General features: G+C 39.1%; 1 protein-coding gene across 1 annotated transcript in view; it reads right to left on the bottom strand.

Annotated features, from left to right (window-relative positions):
* LOC137210905 (uncharacterized) overlaps positions 1-22,710 on the bottom strand; it is a 719,095-nt gene that overhangs the window by 289,768 nt on the left and 406,617 nt on the right. Inside the window, exon 5 of the mRNA XM_067712973.1 lies at positions 8,731-8,902. Coding sequence (XP_067569074.1) covers positions 8,731-8,809 — 79 coding nt within the window. The 5' untranslated portion in view covers positions 8,810-8,902. The remainder of the gene's footprint in view (positions 1-8,730; positions 8,903-22,710) is intronic.

Raw genomic sequence — 22,710 nt, 5'->3', positions numbered from 1 at the left:
AAATGCCTTTTTATGGCAAAAATTGACAAGCTAATCCTAAAGTTCATATGGAAATTCAAGGGACTTAGAATAACCAAAACAACCTGAAAAAGAAGAACAAAGTTGGAAGATTCACACTGCTCAATTTTGAAAGCTACAGCACAAAGTTACAGCAATCAAGACTGTGGCATAAGGGCAGTCATATAGATTAACGGAATAGGGTTGAGAGTATAAAAATAAACCAATAAATTTATGATCAATTGACTTTTGACAAGGGTATCAAGACAATTCAATGGGGGAAACAATGGTCTTTTAAACAAATGGTGCAAAACAACTGGAAAGAATAAAGGCAGACTCTGCTTCACACTATGTACTAAAAAAAAGTATCAAAGATTTAAATGCAAAAGCCAGAACTACAAAGATCTTAGAATAAACAATAGCTAATGTTTCTTAAACACACCAGCAAAAACACAAGCAATGAAAGAAAAAAAATAGATAAATTGGACCATATCAAAACAAAATACTTTTATGTTTTGAAGGGCACGATCAAGAAAGTGAAAAGTCAGGCTTCCCTGGTGGTGCAGTGGTTGAGAGTCCGCCTGCCGATGCAGAGGACACGGGTTCGTGCCCCGGTCCGGGAAGATCCCACATGCTGTGGAGCGGCTGGGCCCATGAGTCACGGCCGCTGAGGCTGCGCATCTGGAGCCTGTGCTCGGCAACGGGAGAGGCCACAACAGTGAGAGGCCCACATACCGCAAAAAAAAAAAAAAAAAAAAAAAGAAAGTGAAAAGTCAACCCACAGAATAGGAGAAAATATTTGCAAACCATGTATCTGATAGGGGTCTAGTATCCAAAACATATAAAAACTATTATAAGCCAACAATAAAAAGACGAATTACCCAACTAAAAATCAGGCAAAGAATTTGAATAGACACTTACTCAAAGAAGACATACAAATAGCCAGCAAGCACATGAAAAGATGCTCAACATCATTAGTTGTTAGAGAAATACAAATCAAAACAATAATGATAACACTTCACATCCACTAGGATAGCTTTAATTAGAAAGGGAGTATATACTTATTGGTGAAGATTAGGTGAGATTGGAACTGTCATACAATGCTAATAGGAATATAAAATGATATAGTCACCTTGAAAATGAGTTGGGCAGTTCCTCAAAAAGTTAAATATAGAGTTATAATATCTCAGCAATTCCACTTCTAAGTATATATCCCAAGAGAATCAAAAACATATCTCCACAAAAATCTTATATGTGGATATGCATAAAAGTATTAATTATAATAGCTAAAAAGTGGAAATAACGTAAGTGTCTATTAACTGATGAACAGATAAATGAAATATGGAATATTCAAAGAATGGAATATTATTCAGTCATAAAAGGAATGAAGTTCTGACAATACTTGCTACAACATAGATGACCTTTACAAGCATTATGCTAAGAGAAAGAAGCCAGACACAAGAGACCACATATGGTATGATTCAATTTATATAATATATCCAAAATAGGCAAATCCATAGACATTGAAAGTAGCGTAGTGGTTACCATGGACAGGGAAAGGGGAATGACTGCTAATGGGTACGAGGTTTCTTTCTGAGTGACGAAACTGTTCTGGAATTAGATATTGGTGACAGTTGCACAATGTTATATTAAAAAAACACTGAATCATACACTTTAAATGAATGACTAGTGTATGTGAATTATATCTCAATTTTTTTTTTACAAAAAGGCTTGATATATCATTCTAAATATTCAAATTAGTAGAGTTTTCTCCTAAGGCAAATAAGAAGTAGAGAGTGGTCATCAAGATCAAGAACAGAGCTTTTTAGAAGATGAGGAAAATGAGCAACACGTAGGAGGCCAAGCCTCCACGATTTTTTAGGTGAGCAGCAGGGGGAGCCCTTGGTAACAAAGAAAATTACAAAAATAATATTTATGCTTCTGATCATAAAGTTAATACACTCTTTTTGCAGAAAATCTGGAGAAATACCAAATAAAAATAATTTTAAAACCACTCATAATTCCACTATCCTGAGAACCACTATTAATATTTCATTTGTGCAAATACTTCCAGTCCTTTTTCTGTGTACTTATGTATGTATATACATATATAACCAAACACACATTTTTTACCAAAAAAAGAAGCTTTTGTACATGTGGCTTTACATCATATTTTCTCCACTTCATATTATTTTTTATGTTTTTTCCAAAGCCTTAAATATTTTCAAGAACGTGATTTTCAGTGCTTAGTGTACTGTAATTAATTAAAACTATATTTGGAATATTTCCCTGTTATAAATAACATTGTGATAATCATCCTTGAACCTAAATCTTTATATTTCTCAAAAAATATTTTCTAAGGATATATTCCTAGAAGACGAATTATTAGGTCAAATATTATTTACAGTTTTAAGTCTTTGGATACATATTGCCGCATTTACAACTGGAAAACTTGAAAAATCCTTATACTTCCCCCAGCACTGTATGATACTTTTTCCCGAACTTTTCTCCAAATATTAATTATCTGTTTTGTTTGTTTAAAACATTCGCCAGTTTGATAGACAAAAATCAGTCTTCCTTTAATTGTTTTTAAATAAATAGTAAGCTTGAAATTTTTTGAGTTATTGCCTAATTTTTTTCTGCTTGTACGAATTGCCTTTTTGTGAACATTGACAATGTTTTTGTTTAGAATATTTCTCTTCTAATTATTGATTTCTAGAAGCTCTTCATGTATTAATCATGTTTATATCTTTCCCTTATATTTTGCCATTTTTCCAGGTTTTTCTTTGCTTTACGCTTTTTTTTATCATGAGTTTTGATGTATACAAGTTTTCAATTTTATACCAAAAAATTGACCTTTTCATAAATTCTTCCTCTACCTTTTTTCTTTAAAAGTGCTTCCACACAGTAGGAATTGATGAATATTTACCATAATTTCCTTTATTCCTTTGTGTTTTTTTAAATTTTATTTAATGTTTATGTATTTAATTCATCTAGAACTTATTTAGGGATACAGTATGGGTTCCCCTGGCCAGGGCAGAACATCACCTGATGGCAGCAACCCATCTGGTGCTGGCAGCAGCTGAGGAGGGAATGGATTGGGTGAATGGGGGTCAGCCCTTCCAGTGCAAAAAGGAAGGGAAGGTTGATTTTTAGTGGGAACAATGAGGAAAGTGGTTCTGCAATGTTTTTCACAGAAATAGAAACCAATGAAACAGAAGCCGGTACTCTACTGCTTTAGAAAAAAGAAAGAGCTGGGCAACAGACAGGCAAGAAATTGGCAGCTACCACCAACCTCGGAAACTTGTCATATTCAGTTTGTTCCCCTAAAGAAGTGCACACCCAAACCACCCAAGGATGGTAAGTGGTAACAAATAGTTCTGCAAGTTGGGCCCTCAGTCACAGCAGCAAACACTGCTGTATCTCACAACTGCCACGCAACTTGCAAAGTCACAACACACACACACACACACACACACACACACACACACACACACACACACAGAGCTCTCCGTCCTCCACCCAGGTCCCTGCCAACAAATCATCCCAGCTACTGGCAATAATCAGACAAGCAGCTTCTAACCTGGCCTCCAAAACCCGGTAGAGATAATGCTTGATTTTACTGTAAAGCTGTCCTGATTCTCCAGGGATCTGTCCCAGAGAGGATAATGCTTTATGAGAAGCAGAGTCTGCTTCTCCAGCCCCAGTGTGTGTGCCCAGAGCTGGGGAGCCAGTCCTACATCTAGAGTAATTGCTGGGGTAATGGTGTGGTGCTGCACAGACTTCCTTACCAGCTGGAACTTTCTATTTGCCTGACCCTGTTATTACTGGCTCCTGCTTGATTTTAGGGACATTAACCTGCCCATATGTGTCTGCTAGTGCCTTGCTGGTCGGCTCCAGCTTAAAGGCTTCTTAGGAAAGGGGCTTTGTGAGTTTTCCTTCTAAAAGTCTTTTTTTTTTTTTCTTGCCTTTTCCTCTCCAGGTCCTTCTCTTTTCCTCCCCTCACTCCTTCCCTCCGCTGGTTGGAGCAGAGGATTTCAGCTTTCTTAGGAAGAGTTTATAAGCCAGCCAGTCATACCATCTGAGAATATGTTGTAAGAGCCTGCTTCCAGGTTCCAGATTCAAATCTGTGGAAACTGCCCAGACTATTCTGAAATTCTGGGCTGAGGGTCCAGTATCCAGCCTCCAGTTAAGCTATGCAAGTTGCCATGAATAACTAGGCCAACCACCTAATCCTATCTGTGTCAGCATCCCACGCCCAAGGGAATGGAGGAGGGAGGGGAGCATAGGGGACTTTCCCCTACTCACTGACAATGGGTCTTGTTCATTTCTTTAAGATAAAGCAACACTTCACTAAAATCATGAGGGTGGAACCCAAAGCCCAGCACATTTTAAGCATGCTTCTCACCTCTGTGTGGTTGGTGACCTTGTTGCCCTGTCTGTGGGCTCCGCCCCAGCCCGTGTTGATAAGCATAACTAGTTCTAATGTCTTCATTGACCACTGTAAGTTGTCTACCACAAGAAGTGGATTCAAGTACAAAATACAGTGTGAGCAGCATGTGGGTGGTCTTCAGCCAGTTCGGGCAGCTGGTTGGACCACTTCATGGAGCCTTGCTGTAAGGAACTAGGAGAAGGTTTTATAAGATCTCCCACTGAAACTGCCATGTAACCGGAAAGTTGCTCTAAGAGGTTATTTCTACTGCAGAAAGAGTTGGGGATATGGTTGAAACACATTTTGGCTTAGTATCAGAAAGTCAGGTTTCATGTCTAGCTCTTTTAATGAGTTTTGCAGCCCTGGGTGTCTCTGAGTTATAGGTTCCTGAAGGTCCTAACTGAATAATCACACCTTATAGAACCACGGTGAGGCTCATATCACAGGAGGCAATGTGTGAGAAATTGTTTTGTAAACTGGAAAATCACACCAATAAAAGAGGCTATTGTTTGTTGTATTTGAGGCAGGATAACCAAGACACAGAGAGTAAGAGTCAGAAATGGCCCAGTCTGAGCAGCTGGGAGAATAACCCAGGCTTCTGTACATCTTTCCAGTGTCTTCCTTCTGGAATGAGCTGCTGTATCAGGTAGTGTATCAGCTCGCTTTAGTGATGAAATGGCCAATTCCACAATCAGCTGTGATAAAACCCAGTCCAAATTATTTGACTGAAGTCATTTCGTTGCTAGCCTTCAGATGCCTGGCTAGTCCCCAACTCACTGGAGAGAGAGGGTAGTGTTAAGACCATGGACCATCTGACCAATCTGCTGGTTATGAGTCCATCTCTGCGTCCCCCTAACTAGGTGGCTTTAAGCAAGCGACATGACCTATCTGTGCTTCAGTTTACTCACCTTTAGAATGGTGCTAAAGATACTACCTACCTCATGCTGTGGTGAGAATAAAATGAATATGAAATATAAAGTAATTGGAATAATATCTGAGGTATAGTAAGCTATTGTAGCTATTATTCTTTTCCAATAAAATAGACCACTCTTTAAAAAAATGAAATGTGGGTTCTCAGTTGTGGGAAGAGATGGGTTTTTTTTTTGGCATAATGGAGAATGGAGCTTCAAGAAATCCAATCCCTCTTGCCCCACACCAGTGTGAAGGGTCTGACATGCCAAGGTAGGTTAGATGACAGGGTCCAGTGGCACCAAAATGGGGAGCATATGCATGTGGGTGCCTGGAAATGCAGAATGATGATGTCTCCTCTCCCTGATGCAGCCCAAGACTGGATAAAGACAGGTGTGGTGGAACCCAGGCTCCCCCATCGACTGCTGGGTGACTGTGGACACCTGGTGTATCTCTTTGTGCTTTGCTTCCTAAACTTTGAAATGGAAGAACAACAGTTCCTGCACCACAGGGTTGTTGCTTAGAGCAGTGCAGAGTAGATACACAATAAATTTCAGTTATTATTGTTATTATGATACCATTGCCGTCCCCCAACTTTGTGATTTGAAGTTTTGAGAAACTGCACACATTTCATTTTTCAGGTTAAAGTAGAAGAGCAAAAGTGCCAAATAAATGCAACCAAATGTCATATTTTCTGTTAAACACAAGAAAATGAAATGCCACATCATCACAATCTAGCTGTTTGTTCATAGAGTGTGACAATATCTATAATTGTCCATTCATGTCATACTTTTTATGAATTACAGTGAGCTGAGTTTCAAAACATCTCCGTAACTGAAAGCCCAATCCCCTTTAGACCTTCCTCAGTTTTCTTTAATAACTGACCCAGTAGACATGGATGATGCTAGCCTTTGCTTTTAACGTCAAGTACGGAGGACAAGGGGTTCCAAACAAATGTCTACTAATTCCAGTCACTCTGAAGTGTCACTTTCAGTTTTGCTATGGTTTGGCACATACACCTTCCTGTTTGGAATTGCTCATCAGAATATCTGAGCAAACTCGTAAATGGTAAGAACTGAAAATGCCAAGTGGTTTTCAATTTTTAAAAATATCTTCATGGGGCCAGTGACCTTAGTCAGGTTGGCCATCAAGTTTTGGATTTGGTAATAAAAGTCATAAAGGGAGTCAACTGACAGTGCAGAAGGGATGAGACAGATTTTTCTCTTCTAGCCTCTCGCAGAGCACAAGTTCTGGCATCAGCTCTGTCCCTGTAGACAGGTTTGGTTTCTGACATGCTGGGAGGGTCCCTGGAGAATGCTGGAAAGCAGACGAGGCTGCCGGTATCAGTAAAGTTAGCACAAGATTTAATAGCACTGGAACATACCCGCCCATGCTATTTCTCCAGCCTGATAATCCAGGGCAATTAAGGGAAAGAGCAGAGAGTCTGGTGGCTTTTAGCATTTTTAAAGTTTCATCTGGGCAAACACAGAAATGTGTATCAATGTTATCCAGACCTTACCACTGTTTGTTTTTCAGACTCCAAGATTAAACTAAAGACTGGCCTAGCACAGCAGATATTTTTGCCTTTGTCTGAGAGAAGACAAAACTTGAAAAAAAAGAAGGGTCTTTGGAGAGACTGGGTTTTCTGGAGTATCTTCTGAGGGTAGCCAAACACCAGGCAGACAGGATCCAACCCTGACACACTGAACATTGCCATCTCCTTCATAATGACATGCTCAGTTAAATGGGTCGAGTTTGCAAATGTTTTATGTCTTATTAAGAAAACTATTCAAGCCCAGGAAATATGAGGGTTAAATGCCTAGCTTTCATAAACATACTACGATGGAGGAGAAAGAAGATTTTAGATATTCTGTGGAAAAATGCAGGGAAAAAAAGTGCTGAATTAGCCCATTCCATTCCATTGAATTGTTCAGCAATTATGGTCATCCCCCATGCCCTAGAAAATTAAAATACATGATGAAACCCCAATCTAAGGCTATCAACTGCTATGTGACTGCTATATTACTAAATAAATGACACATCCCATTATAAAAGCATTTAAAACTGTATGAAAAGAGGTTGTGCTGAAAAGGGACTATAATTTTATCATTTGCTGCTTGACTCTACACTTAAATTTTAACCTGAAGCGAAATGTTGTGAAGTTAAATCAATTTTATTTGATCACATGGGGGAATTTACACTCTTTCATTTGGGGTATATGGAACACTTGGCACAGTCTAGAACTTATTAAGACTCCTGTCCCACAGGAACAGTTAACTTTTTGATCCTAGCACACTCTCTCCTCCTAGAAGAGTTATTTAAAAGTTACACATCCCTTTTTTTTATTACCCAAGCCCAGCAGGCACAGACACAATTCCCCCTTCTATTCCCTGCACCCCCTTTCTTCTTTCTTTCTCTCTCTCTCTCTCTCCTTCCCAGAACTTTATAAAGCAGTTCCTTCAGCTCTAGTTTTCTTTTTCTACATTTAAAAATGTGGCTTCTGCCTATAAAACTCCCCTACCCTTAGCAGTCCCAGTCCCCTGGGGCTGTTGTTTGCATGATCTGTAAATTAACTGGAGTCACTTCCAGCCCTCAGTTAGCTTTTAATCAAACATTAGCAGCAGTGTTTACTCTTGTGTAATCTTTGGTTGTTACTTAATTTAATGCCCATCAGCACGTTTTTTTTAAAAAAAACATGTTCAGCAAATCCTTGGCTCATGCTGTTCGGTTTCTTTCCTCTTCCCCTCTGCCACCTCGACCCAAATCAAGCTCCATTTAATCTGTGTAAAGGCGTTCTAATAATTTTAATATGCTAGTGCGTTTGCTCTCTTAGCGAAACAAGCAATCAACTCAGAGGCCTTGCTCTGTGTCCCCCATCCCACCACACATCAGAGAGGGTGAGCTGTAAATTGTATAGTTTTTGTTTCTTATTGCTCTGTCAGTTATTTGTGAGTGATGTAAGATGGGAAGCATCTTCAGACTCACATTTGGAAGATGATGGTGTGGCCCCTGAGGAAAACCCATTGAGAACTAACTTTGAAGGTCTGCCCGGTGGTGAGCTAAAAGTGAACACATCACATCATAATTCATACACAACTTTGGGTCTTTTGAACACTCCTCCCCAGCTGCCACGACCTCTAAAATAAATAAATAGTGCCTGGCCATTCTACCGTGTTCTGGAGTGGCTTTGCTTTCTCCTTTCATCTATGAAATCCATCTATGTCCTGCAGGAGAACTTCTCTAAGGCTATCATAAAGACAGAAGGAAATTCTGACTTCAAATGGAACAGGGAGTCTCAGCTTCAAAGAGCAAAGCACATTATTAAGGGAATAAGAATGGAGGGGAAAATTATGAAACTAATTTTAAAAGATGCAAAGAGCAGCTCCTCCTACCCTGCTTCTCTCCATTTCCGTTCACTCCGTACAAGAAGACATCCTCCTCAGTTCCAGGGTCTTCAGTTAATAGCATCATGCTCAGTAGACTGGGTTTCAGTGCCAAGGAGACAAATGTCACCTTGAAAATTTCATGCCTTTTCGGGAGATGCAATCAAAAGAACGTGTACACCTAAAGAGGAGAAAGAACTCTTGAGTCAGCAAGGTCTTAACTCGCAGTTCCATTCTTTTCCCCCAGACCTTAACCTTCAAATTTCATTGTGTTTCAGGTGTGCCTCTCTTTCCTGACGACTAAAAATCAGGATTCTCTTCTCTATACCACAAGGGAAAATCCTACAGTTAAGAATCCTGAATGTGGCGGGATGTCCTTACTATGTCTCACAAACCTTGCTCTAAGAAGAGCAGTGGGGACACATAGGACCGGAAGAAGAAGAGACGTAGAGATACTGGTGACTGAGGCTTCATCCAACTGCTGCAAATGCCAAAAGATGCATTTTTGCTCTCTCAGATAGGAAGGGAGTTCCTGGACTGAATCCATATAGAGTACGGGGTTGTATTTCTAGGAAAGCCTCAGTGAGGGGCTGAATTATGTGCTATTAACTCAAGCTGCAGCTGTCCTGGGGGTCAACAGATATGCCTGAGCTCATGTTAACAAGTACACACTGGTGGCCCATGGTCGGGGGCTGGGGTCACTGGGAGTCAGTCCTGAGATGCGCAAAGCACCCCAGGAGACACATGCCTCCCTGTCACTAACCACCAGCTCCCCCTTCTCCCTCGTGCCCACCTCTGGGATGTCACCACTTAGGCTCCAAAGTGCAGCTGTTCCGCTACACAAATTATGAACAAGTTCTACATCTTTCCTGAACCATCTGGAACATGCTCAAAGCACAGGACTGCACTGACAAGGACACTCAGGCTTCAGAACTCACTCCCAGATAACAGCTTTTCTCAGCAAGGGAATTTGCCCAGGTCCCTCAGGTGGCCAAACAGCCCTGTTGATAAAGGGAGCTCTGCTATAGGCTCACTGTGCTCCTCCTGTTCTTGTTCCCGATGCTGAGTGACCACTGTGGGCACTTGAGGCTTGTTCTTCCCTTTCTCTTCAACTCCCTCTTCAATATCCCTTAGCTGCCCATCCTCCACCCAACTTGCTCATCTAACAGTGCCAGCTGATCAGCTCTTACGGAGCAGCACAGGCCTTTAAAGCTCCTTAGGGGAGAGCACTTGACAAATATAAAATGGAAAATTTTTTAGACAAATATGACATTGAATTTGAGGTATCAGCCCAAATAATCCACATTAATGAATTCATTTATTTTCCGTTAAGTAATTGTGTGTGTGTGTGTGTGTGTGACTGTGTCCCAGTCTCTCCCTCTCCTTCCTCAGCACACCCCTGCATGTGTTTTTCACTGTGCAATGTCCAGCTTTCTGGGCTCCTCCAATGGCAGCCTCTGTCCACCGGGGCCTTCCTAGAACCCTGCACTGGTCAATGAGAAAGCAAACAAATCACAGGCACTAAGCCATCTCCACCCGTTCCCAAAGGGGAAGCTCTGGCGCATTCCCTGAAGGCCAGGCGTGTGAGGTAAAGCTGCTGAAGGAAGCCGACTTGTAAACCTCCCTCCACAATCAGGGTACATACTCTGTTTATTCTGTCAACCCTGTTTATTCTTTCAACTCTGGTTTCTCAGCAGATCAGCTCATCACACTACACCCAGATCGTGGGGACACAGAGAACACATCCAAAAAGAACCAGAGAGAGCTCAATCCTGCTGATTCATTCACTAAGCCATTTGTTAGCAAGCTGGTTTGGGGTTTCTCTTTTCCACAATATTTCAACACTTAGGGAATTAAAACTGCCAGCTGTTCTCATCTTCAAACAAAATATCCTGGATAATTGGGAATTTAAAGTAAGTTTCACTCTTAAAGTCCCCTTCCAAAACATGTCTAACCTTAATCAGTTAATGAAATAACTTGGAAATCCAGAGCATGCAAAAGAGTCATGTACAATGTTAAGTACAGAGTCATTCAGCACTTGGTAAACATGCACTGATGCAGACCTGGTTTCCTAAGATTTAAGATGTATAACCACATGATTCATAATTTCTGAAATATTATGGCACTGAGTATGAATTTACAAAAGGCTACAAATATCAAACTGGATATGGTGTAGCAGAGGGGCTGTGGAATCAGACAGACCTGGACTCAAATTGAATTCCATGATTGCAGTGCAACCCAGAACAAATATGTTCTCACTAAACCTCAGTGTTGTCACCTCTAAAATAGGAATCATTAAGAGTCATCCCTCAATTTAGTGAATCTGGGGGGGGGGGGATTAAGATTAGGAAATACATTGTAAAACTGTTTCTGGCTCATAGTAAGCATTTAATAAATGAAAACTGCTGGACACTCTTGTCTTACAGAGAATGTCTTTAAAAACTGGAAACAATTTTAAAACTTAGGAAACAATGAAGACCGCTTTGGGGAAATATCTGACTCCTAAATCAGATAATGGAACATCTTGGAAACTCAGACTACTTGAAACAGACTTGTTTAAATGCCAGGGACAGGGCTCATACCCAGCTGACACTCAATAAACATTTATTGACACTGACCATGGTTTCTTCAGGTTAAAAATAAAATGGCTGGAAGAATTACAGAATCGCTTGTGGTTATTCCTGAAATATCATGACATCAAAGTAAGAATTCAAAACACCACCACACACAAAAAAAGCTGGGTACAAGTTTTGCTTAAAAGACTGGAATAACCTGAAACTCAAGTATTGCTTGTAAAGCAGAGGTTCATAAAATTATAAAACCAGAATTAAGAAAGATTTCCTAGAAATGGACAGAGACTCATCAACTTCAGCAGAGAAATTTCTTCATCTGTCACCCATTGACTCCACAGGGTAAAGTCACTATGCCAGGGAGGTATCTGTGTATTCCCAGGGTGAGACCACCAACTCTTCCATTTTAGCCAAAGGGCTACTGAACTAGAATGGAATATTGGCTGATTGAATAAGTTAGAGTCAAACTCAAACAGATACTCTCACAGAGGAGAGCGCCCACACATAGATGGATAAAATTGAGAAGGCCATAGTTTAAAGTTTTTCTTTTTATCAAGGTAGAGGTTGCAATGTGACAATGATTAAGTTGTAGGGGAGGCTTTTAACAGAGTTCACGATGCCCTTGTACTAACTAATTGAAATATATCATTTGTTTTTCTAATCTTCTTTTAATTTTAGTCTAGAAATTACCATTTATCTTAGTATTCTTTCTCACAAGAGGCAAAAGAAGAAACAGGATTTCAGAATTCTATGAGGCATTGATTAATTCATGCTGGTCTGTCTTCTAGGTACTGGATATTAAAAAGGAAGGCAACCAATATATTACCTCCATCCTTAAGAATAAATCCCTGATCTTTAGGGATACACATTTAAAATGGGCCACTTGCTCTTCACTAAATGTCAAATAAAAGGATCTCTGGAACACTTAAAATTCCATGCTGCATGGCTGTTGATGTGTGGTGCAAACACACACACACACACACACACACGCGCGCGCGCGCGCGCATGCACCTAGGTAGAAAGGAAAAGGAATCAGCATGGGCTGATTGTCTCTGACCTGTTTTCCACAGTTATTTGCTCTTTGCCAATGCAGAGCAGAACCATTATAGTAAACCCTTTGCAAAAAAGAGGGGGCACATCTCCAAATTAGGGAGGTTTGGCTGCAGGTGGGTATGAGAATGCAGAGTTTATGGAAACTTCACCTTGTATTTATTTATTATTAATATCTTTGTTAAAACCTATGAGCTTAGCCAGCCTTCCTATTCTGACTTGGAAAACACACCTTGAGGCCCCTTTAGCTTCCTGACTCATAGTTGAGTTGTGATGGACAGAAGCCTGGTAGTTCTCTTCACAAGAGCAACATGTAGGCTTACTTTGTCCTTATATTAGATTAAAACATTTGGACAAATAGGATAACTTTATTGTTGTATTGTTGGTCAGCTTCCTTAAAAAAGAAAAAGAAAGAAAAGTCAGTCTATAATTATATTCAGTGGAAAGCCATTTGCTACTTTATACTAGTATAGGTCTCATGCTTACTGTTCAGACACAGTCAGGCTCCTCTATAGCTTGGTAACAAAAACTTCACTAAAATGAAGAAATGTGGTCATTTACACTGGCTTCTCTGGCAGGAAAGAAATTAAATTAAATTTTTTTAGTTACAAATACAGCTCATACATGCATATAACATGAGCATGTTGGAAAGATTCAGTTAATATCACTGATATATATATCAGTGGAGAATGAATGTTTGAATAAGATTGCTAGATAAGATAGAATACTGGTTAATGTCACACACAGCAATAAAAGTACAACCTATATGATCATCTTTTCTACTGGATATAAATCACATGCATCACTACTGGACAAAATCTATGAATTCACATTTCATAGGGTCTGAGCATTAATCAACAGCAAATATGGTGCATTTCCTTAGAGAATCAGATAATCCTTATATGGACCTGTCGGAAAATTCTCCAGCAAAATAGTGAAAGAACATGCAGCCTTATTTCAAGTTGAAACTTTGTCTTAACATCTGTAAAGTGCTTTTTGGGGAAAGATGTTTCATATAGGAAGACAAATTAAGGCTTTGGGACAGATTTTTGTATAAATACGAATAGAACAGCATTGCCACTCAAACTATGTTGAATCCTAAGAAATACAGATTGGAGGTAGAAGCAACCCAAGCGTTTATTGAGGTATGAATGGATAAACAAAATTTGGTATATACACACAATGGAATATTATGCAGCCTTAAAAAGGAAGGAAATTCTGACACAAGCTACAACATGGATGAACCTTGAGAACATTATACTTCATGAAATAAGGCAGTCACAAAAAGACAAATACTATATGATTCCACCTATATGAGCTATCGAGAATAATCAAATTCATAGCAACAGAAAGTAGAATGGTTTCCAGGGGCTGGGGATAAGGGAGAATGGGGAGTGGCTGTTTATTAGGTATAGAGTTTCAGTTCTGGAAGATGGAAAAGTTCTCGAAATTGGTTACACAACAATGCAAATGTACTTAACACTACTGCACTGTACACTTAGAAATGGTTGAGATGGTAAATTTCATGTTATTCATTTTTTAACACAATGAAAAATAATTTTTAAAAATTCCAGAGTTGGTATCACCAATCCAGATACATGTCATAAAGCATGGGAGTGACTCCCACCAGACTGAGACCAAAATTTGGAGTGTAGGGGACCATCTGAAGTGCTAGATTGACAAAACCTACAATATGACACAAATGAAATAATTGCAAAGATGCCAACCTAACTATTGTGGACTTTAGCCCATATCATGGAAACAATCAAGCAATGTAGCAGAGTTGCCTGCCTGAGCAGCACAGCATCCTGTTGTGCAGGGTAAAGCCAGGAGGAGCTCAAGATGAGCTAAAATGGCCATACTCCAACATAGAGCCCCAGAGCTGCAAAGGACTATCTGTCCTTCTTTTTTTAAAAAAGATTTGTTCTTTGTTTAAAATTTCATCTCTTTTTTCCTATTTCATAAAAATGTATTCAAAGTCGGTCATAGACCTTAATTTAAAATGCAAAACTATGAAACTTCTGCAAGATAACATAAGAGAAAATCTAGGTGATTTTGGTTTGGCAATGAGTTTTTGTTGTTTTTTTTTGTATTTTTAAATTTTCGTCTTTTTCAGCTTTATTGAGATGTAATAGACAAAAACTGTGTATATTTAAGGTATTTTGATACATGTATACATTGTAAATAATCACCACAACCCAGCTAATTAATATATCCATCGCTTCACACAGTTACCATTCTATGTTTCTTTCTTTCTTTCTTTTTTTTTTTTTTGTGGTCAGAATACTTAAGTTCTACCCTCTTAGAAAATTTCAAGTAACAATATAGTATTGTTAACTATTGTCATCATTCTGTATATTAGATTTCCAGAACTTACTCATCTTGCATAACTGAAACTTTTGACTAAATACTCAGAGAACTCCCCCCAACCACCACCACTTTTAATTTTCCTTACCCCTATTTAAGAGTTAAATGAGAAAAACTTCAGCTAATATTCACTGAACGTTGGGAAATAGCTTTCTGATGATCACATTTGAATCTTTTCTCAATTACCCTCAGACTTCTGTGTCAGGCTCTAGAAAAACTAGGCCTCTTGCAAAAAGTGCAAGGAAAACTCTTCTTATTGTCCATGGGCAAATCGCTCACTCTCACCTGATATGACTTCATCATAAATTGTCTACACCCTTCGGCAGAATGTGAGAGCTCTCAGGTGAGAAGCTTTGCCACATATGTACAAAATATTTTTATTCCCTCATAAACTTGATTAATCTTCTCCACAGAGCAATCACATCTTTACTTTCTTTCTTTTCCCTAACCAATAGAAACTTTCTTTAATTTTTATGGTGAATTGACATGATGCCATGGAATGCTGATTAAGATGAGATATTAAGCCCAATTGCATTTTAAAATCCACATCCTTTATGGAGTCAGAGGAAAACCACATCTGCCTCCATTCGGCAGTGTCCTTCAATGCCTTATATAATGCCCACAGTCAGAGTATTTTACCATCTGGTCATTAATTTTTCAGCATTATAAAAATTGAGAAAATTCATTCATTTGCAAAAACATTTAACTGAGCCTAACACTCAACCCTACACTAAATTTAAAAACAAACAATGTCTAGAAACATGTTCTGTTCCATTATACCTTTCATTATTAAAATGAGCATTTTTTTGGAACAAACTGCTGTGGAAATTCAAATGCTCCTTAGAGCCAAAAGAAATCATTCTCTCTGACTTAGGAGCCCCCTCTTGGTATTCACAGCAAACTAATTCAGTGAGGATTATGGAGGTTGTAAATTGAGGTATCCCCTCCAAAACCCAAACAAATCTCACGTACAAAAACAATGACAACAGGTAGAAAGAGGCATGTAGCTTACTAAGGCTGCCTATATGCAGTCTTTTGTTTTGTTTTGTTTAGCATGTTTTTCTTTTTCTCTTCTTTTTTTTTCTCATAAAGATTGGCTTTGTAGCAGCAGGTGTAACCCAACTCAAGCCACTCTAAAGTTCGAGTCTTTCTAGTTCAGACTGCCTCCTTACATGGAAAGACTCCAGATGGTCAGCCAAGAAAATAAGTATGATAAGCTCAGAGAAATTTACAAAATATTTAAAATAGCTAACTAACAAGTTAACTCTCGGAGGAAGCAGGTAGAATTAAACGGAAAACTTAATTTTGAGGGAGAAAAAAATAATAAAAGAATGACAGAAAGAAAGCAAGCGAAAGGAAAGGGAAGGGAGAGGAGATGAGAGTCAGGAGAGAGAAAGGAGGCTGCCCTTTAAAGCAGATGCAGTCTGAAAATGTAGGCGCTGTAAAATATTTACTTGTCCTAAGTGCTTTCTCCTCTCCTGCTGGTCTGTGCCAACTCACAGCATCTTGTAAACGCTTCCATTGTTTATGGTCTTTTAGGTGCAAATGCTCATCAACTCAAAGGTGAACTGCAACTATTTCACAGAAAATAAACTCAGAGTATTTTTATGTGATCCTTGATCCAAGACAGCAAGGGAAGACAAAAGAATTCAGCACACTACCATTTTAAAGTTTTGATCCCAGCCAAAACTCAAACCAAATCTGAGTCTTAGGCTACCTCAGCCCCCTTTCTCTTTCCTCCCCACCAGAGCATAACCATTGACACCTCGAAGAGTCACAAGTTGGCACAGCTTTGCTGGTTTTCTAATAGTCTTGACACTGACCAGCATCTCATCCAGGGAACCCAAGGGTCAGTGTTAGGATTTTACTTCAACCTTATTTTTGACCTCTGGGCACTGCAACTATGAAAAAAGGGTTCAAACCATGCAATGTACTGGGGTGTAAAAATGGCCTATATCCCTATGGAATACCTGAAAATAACCCCCAGTTCAGCTTTTTGGAATAAAGCAAATGTTTATAGTAGCCCAAAGTGAAACTTAAATGTTTAACCAGCCCAGCTGCCTGTGAAGCTGGTGTTGTGGATGGGGGAGGAAGTGGTGGTTTCTCTTTGGAGCTTGGCTGCTGCAAGGCCAGGCGTGGCCAAGTTCAGGGGGAAGCTGCCTCCCCAACCCTTGCAGCCTCCTGTAGAATGGCTGAGACAAGCAGGGGTGTCCTCTTGCTTATTTCTTGAATGCAGAAAAGAAGGAGGAAAACAAGAAACACACAAGGATGAGTTGGAAATTTTAAGGCTCTGGATTCAAACATTTTTGTGGCAACTCAACTGTAAAATCAACAACAACAACAAAAAAAACATACTGCCCACAGCAGGAGGAACTGTGTTGAACACTGAACAAAACCAAGGGAGTCGAAGGTGGATTTTTAAATTTCTGATTGGATAAAAAAAAAAAAAAAAAGAAATTAAGTCCAAGAAATAAAAGAGAAAAGATGACCAAGTGGTATGAGTTCTCCCATGGGTTATTTCATTTTATGTCTTCAGTAATGAACTACCTGTGGACCCAGAAAGTACCTTGTAATGTCCCTTGTGCTCTTATAAGCAAGCTACAGTAAAGTAGCTTTTGTCAAACCCTATGGTTTATCCTGAGTATCAGAAAAGACCTCCTCCCCCATCCTCTTTTTCAGCCGAAGATTGGCTTCCTATGTCACTAAGGATACAGAAGACAAACTTCCATAAATACCCATCTCTCTGCTTCCAGACCATTACTTCCCTCCTGTTACTCTGTATGAATAATCCACACCCCCATGGAGCAGATTCCTCTTAACCCCACTTCACCACCCCCACCAATGAACTCTACCCCTGGGATTCATGCTTTTATCTAGATCCTTCTCACATTGAATCAAGGCTGGCATGTGTGTCCAACAGAATATAGCAAAAATAATGCTGTACAGTATCCAAAGTTAGCCTTAAGGAGCTTTGAAGATTTCACTTTGGTCACTGGGAACACATGCTCTGGGGGAAACCAGCTGCCAATGTAAGAAGTCCAGATACCCTGACACCTTCCTGCTATGACACAGCCCAAGGTACCTACATGGAGAGGCCATGGAAAAGCAAAGAAATGCTCAGCTAGTCTCAAGTTGTTCCAGTCATCCTTTCTGAGGCACCAAAGCTGTGTAAATAAAGAAATCATCTTAGATATTCAATTCAGTTTAGCCTTGGATTCCAGTCCCAGCTACCATCTGAATGCAAACCCCTGAGTAATTTCAAATGAGAACTACACAGCCAGCTCAGGCAAACCACAGAACTGTAAGGGGCAAAATAGTTGTTTCAAGTTACTAAGTTTTGGAGTGGATGGTTTTGTAGCCATAGACAGTCACAAAAGAAACTGGTACCTGGAACTATAGTGACACCATAACAAAATCCAAAAAGTGTGATATTGGCTTTGAACCAGGCAACAGGCAGAGGCCAGAAGGCCATGACACTTTTGTTTTTTTTTTTATCATTGCACATCCAAGAAGAGGTTTTTATTTTTTTAATTTTATTTATTTATTTTACATCTTTATTGGAGTACAATGGTGTGTTAGTTTCTGCTTTATAACAAAGTGAATCAGTTATACATATACTTTTGTTCCCATATCTCCTCCCTCTTGGGTCTCCCTCCCTCCCACCCTCCCTATCCCACCCCTCTAGGTGGTTACAAAGCACCGAGCTGATCTCCCTGTGCTATGTGGCTGCTTCCCACTAGCTATCTATTTTACGTTTGGTAGTGTATATATGTCCATGCCTCTCTCTCGCTTTGTCACAGCTTACACTTCCCCATCCCCATATCCTCAAGTCCATTCTCTAGTAAGTCTGTGTCTTTATTCCTGTCTTACCCCTAGGTTCTTCATGACATTTTTTTCCCTTAAATTCCATATATATATGTGTTAGCATACGGTATTTGTCTTTCTCTTTCCGGCTTACTTCACCCTGTATGACAGACTCTAGGTCCATCCACCTCATTACAAATAGCTCAACTTCGTTTTTTTATGGCTGAGTAATATTCCATTGTATATATGTGCCACATCTTCTTTATCCATTCATCCGATGATGGACACTTAGGTTGTTTCCATCTCCAGGCTATTGTAAATAGAGCTGCAATGAACATTTCGGTACATGACTCTTTTTGAATTATGGTTTTCTCAGGGTATATGCCCAGTAGTGGGATTGCTGGGTCATATGGTAGCTCTATTTGTAGTTTTTTAAGGAACCTCCATACTGTTCTCCATAGTGGCTGTACCAATTCACATTCCCACCAACAGTGCAAGAGTGTTCCCTTTTCTCCACACCCTCTCCAGCATTTATTGTTTCTAGATTTTTTGATGATGGCCATTCTGATTGGTGTGAGATGATATCTCATTGTAGTTTTGATTTGCATTTCTCTAATGATTAATGATGTTGAGCATTATTTCATGTGTTTGTTGGCAGTCTGTATATCTTCTTTGGAGAAATGTCTATTTAGATCTTCTGCCCATTTTTGGATTGGGTTGTTTGTTTTTTTGTTATTGAGCTGCATGAGCTGCTTGTAAATTTTGGAGATTAATCCTTTGTCAGTTGCTTCGTTTGTAAATATTTTCTCCCATTCTGAGGGTTGTCTTTTGGTCTTGTTTATGGTTTCCTTTGCTGTGCAAAACCTTTGAAGTTCCATTAGGTCCCATTTGTTTATTTTTGTTTTTATTTCCATGTCTCTAGGAGGTGGGTCAGAAAGGATCTTGCTGTCATTTATGTCATAGAGTGTTCTGCCTATGTTTTCCTCTAAGAGTTTGATAGTTTCTGGCCTTACATTTAGGTCTTTAATCCATTTTGAGCTTATTTTTGTGTATGGTGCTAAGGAGTGATCTAATCTCATACTTTTACATGTACCTGTCCAGTTTTCCCAGCACCACTTATTGAAGAGGCTGTCCTTTCTCCACTGTACATTCCTGCCTCCTTTATCAAAGATAAGGTGACCACATGTGCGTGGGTTTATCTCTGGGCTTTCTATCCTGTTCCATTGATCTATCTTTCTGTTTTTGTGCCAGTACCGTACTGTCTCTTAATGAAAGTTGAAAAGACAATGAGGAGAATGTTACTGGAGGCTGAAAGAAAGAGGACTAGCGTTACGTAGTGGTGAAAAGTTTGGCAATATGTCAGCCATGATAACATGGAAAATAGATAATATTCCTAATGAATTGGTGAATTTGGCTAGAGAATACCAGGCAGAACACTGAAAGTGCCAAATAGTTTCTTTAAGTAACATATGATAACGTACAGATAAAAAGAGATGAGTTAGGAACGGAACTGCTCCGTTTTTTAATAGAATTTAAGGAAACTATAGAGGGCCTAAGATAATATATCCATTCAGCAAAAGGGTCTCAAAGTAATATATGGCCTCAGGATAAAGATTAAAAAGAAAGATGTAGCTGTGAGCAATTTGTGAAATGTAACACATACATGAAACAATACTACACATACATGTTATATACACAAACAATAGGTTTTAATTTTATTTAATCTCTTAGAGATTTATGAATGCTGCTTTCATCTAATGAAATGAGCCCCAGTAAGATTCACAGGCAACGCACAAAATTAAGAGAACAGTGTTTAGAGAAACATCACTGGCTTGGACTGAAAGGAACAGAGTTCAAAATAAAAAGTGCTCCCAGGGCCCCAACATTCTACATTTAGGAAGCAGAATGAAATAGCCACTCAGTTGCAAAGAAAGATAATTTCTTATGGATAGGTAAGAATGAATCAAAAACCAGAGATAAGAGCCATGGAGAAATGTTTTCAGGTAGCAAGACTGAGTCCTAATATAGCAACTGGCATTATGTGCCTGCCATAATGCGGGAGGGAGACCCAGAATTGCTATGGAATAGTAACTGCTATATGCCTACAGTTCTCATTTTTTTGTATTATCCTACATCTTTTGTTATTGTATCTTTTTTTCTTTTTAACATTTTTATTGGAGTATATGTGCTTTACAATGGTGTGTTAGTTTCTGCTTTATAAAAAAGTGAATCAGCTATATATACATACATACATCCCCATATCTTCTCCCTCTGGTGTCTCCCTCCCATCCTCCCTATCCCACCCCTCTAGGTGGTCACAAAGCACCGAGCTGATCTCCCTGTGCTATGAGGCTGCTTCCCACTAGCTATCTATCTTACATTTGGTAGTATATATAAATCCATGCCACTCTCTCATTTCGTCCCAGTTTATCCTTCCCCCTCCCCATGTCCTCAAGTCCATTCTCTACATCTGCATCTTTATTTCTGTCCTGCCCCTAGGTTCTTCTGAACGTTTTTTGTTTTTCTTAGATTCCATATATGTGTGTTAGCATACGGTATTTGTGTTTTTCTTACTGACTTCCTTCACTCGGTATGACAGACTCTAGGTCCATCCACCTCATTACAAATAACTCAATTTCGTTTCCTTTCATGGCTGAGTAATATTCCATTGTATATATGTTCCACAACTTCTTTATCCATTCATCTGTTGATGGACACTAAGGTTGCTTTCATGTCCTGGCTATTGCAAATAGAGCTGCAATGAACATTGTGGTACATGACTCTTTTTGAATTATGGTATCCTCAGGGTATATGCCCAGTAGTGGGATTGCTGGGTCCTATGGTAGTTCTATTTTTAGTTTTTTAAGGAACCTCCATACTGTTCTCCATAGTGACTGTATCAATTTACATTCCCAGCAGCAGTGCAAGAGGGTTCCCTTTTCTCCACACCCTCTCCAGCATTTATTGTTTGTAGATTTTTTGATGATGGCCATTCTGACTGGGGTGAGGTGATACCTCATTGTACTTTTGATTTGCATTTCTATAATGATTAGTGATGTTGAGCATCCTTCCATGTGTTTGTTGGCAATCTGTATATCTTCTTTGGAGATATGTCTATTTAGGTCTTCTGCCCATTTTTGGATTGGGTTGTTTGTTTTTTTTGATATTGAGCTACATGAGCTGCTTGTAAATTTTGGAGATTAATCCTTTGTCAGTTGCGTCATTTGCAAATATTTTCTCCCATTAACAGGGTTGTCTTTTCATCTTGTTTACAGTTTCCTTTGCTGCTGTGCAAAAGCTTTTCAATTTCATTAGGTCCCATTTGTTTATTTTTATTTCCATTTCTCTAGGAGGTGGGTCAAAAAGGATCTTGCTCTGACTTATGTCATACAGTGTTCTCCTCTGTTTTCCTCTAAGACTTTCATAGTGTCTGGCCTTACATTTAGGTCTTTAGTTCATTTTCAGTTTATTTTTCTGTATGGTGTTAGTGAGTGTTCTGATTTCATTCTTTTCTATGTAGCTGTCCAGTTTTCCCAGCACCACTTATTGAAGAGGCTGTCTTTTCTCCATTGTATACTCTTGCTTCCTATATCAAAAATAAGGTGACCATATGTACATGGGTTTATCTCTGGGCTTTCTATCCTGTTCCATTGGTCTATATTTCTGTTTTTGTTCCAATACCATACTGTCTTCATTACTGTAGCTTTGTAGTATAGTCTGAAGTCCAGGAGACTGATTCCTCCAGCTCCGTTTTTCTTTCTCAACATTGCTTTGGCTACTCGGGGTCCTTTGTGTTTCCATACAAATTGTGAAACTTTTTTGCTCTAGTTCTGTGAAAAATGCCATTGATAGCTTGACAGGGATTGCGTTGAATCTGTAGATTGCTTTGGGTAGTAGAGTCATTATTACAATGTTGATTCTTCCAATCCAAGAACATGGTATATCTCTCCATCTGTTTGTATCATCTTTAATTTCTTTCATCAGTGTCTTATAGTATTCTGCATACAGGTCTTTTGTCTCCTTAGGTAGGTTTACTCCTAGGTATTTTATTCTTTTTGTTGTAATGGTAAATGGTAAATGTTTCCTTAATTTCTCTTTCCGATTTTTCATCATTAGTGTATAGGAATACAAGAGATTTCTGTGCATTCATTTTGTATCCTGCTACTTTACCAAATTCATTCATTAGCTCTAGTAGTTT

The sequence above is a fragment of the Pseudorca crassidens genome, chromosome 18 (genome assembly GCF_039906515.1).
Source record: "Pseudorca crassidens isolate mPseCra1 chromosome 18, mPseCra1.hap1, whole genome shotgun sequence".
NCBI classification, from domain to species: domain Eukaryota; kingdom Metazoa; phylum Chordata; class Mammalia; order Artiodactyla; family Delphinidae; genus Pseudorca; species Pseudorca crassidens.
The sequence above is the reverse complement of the archived record's forward strand: the minus strand, read 5'-3'. Positions and strand labels throughout refer to the sequence as shown.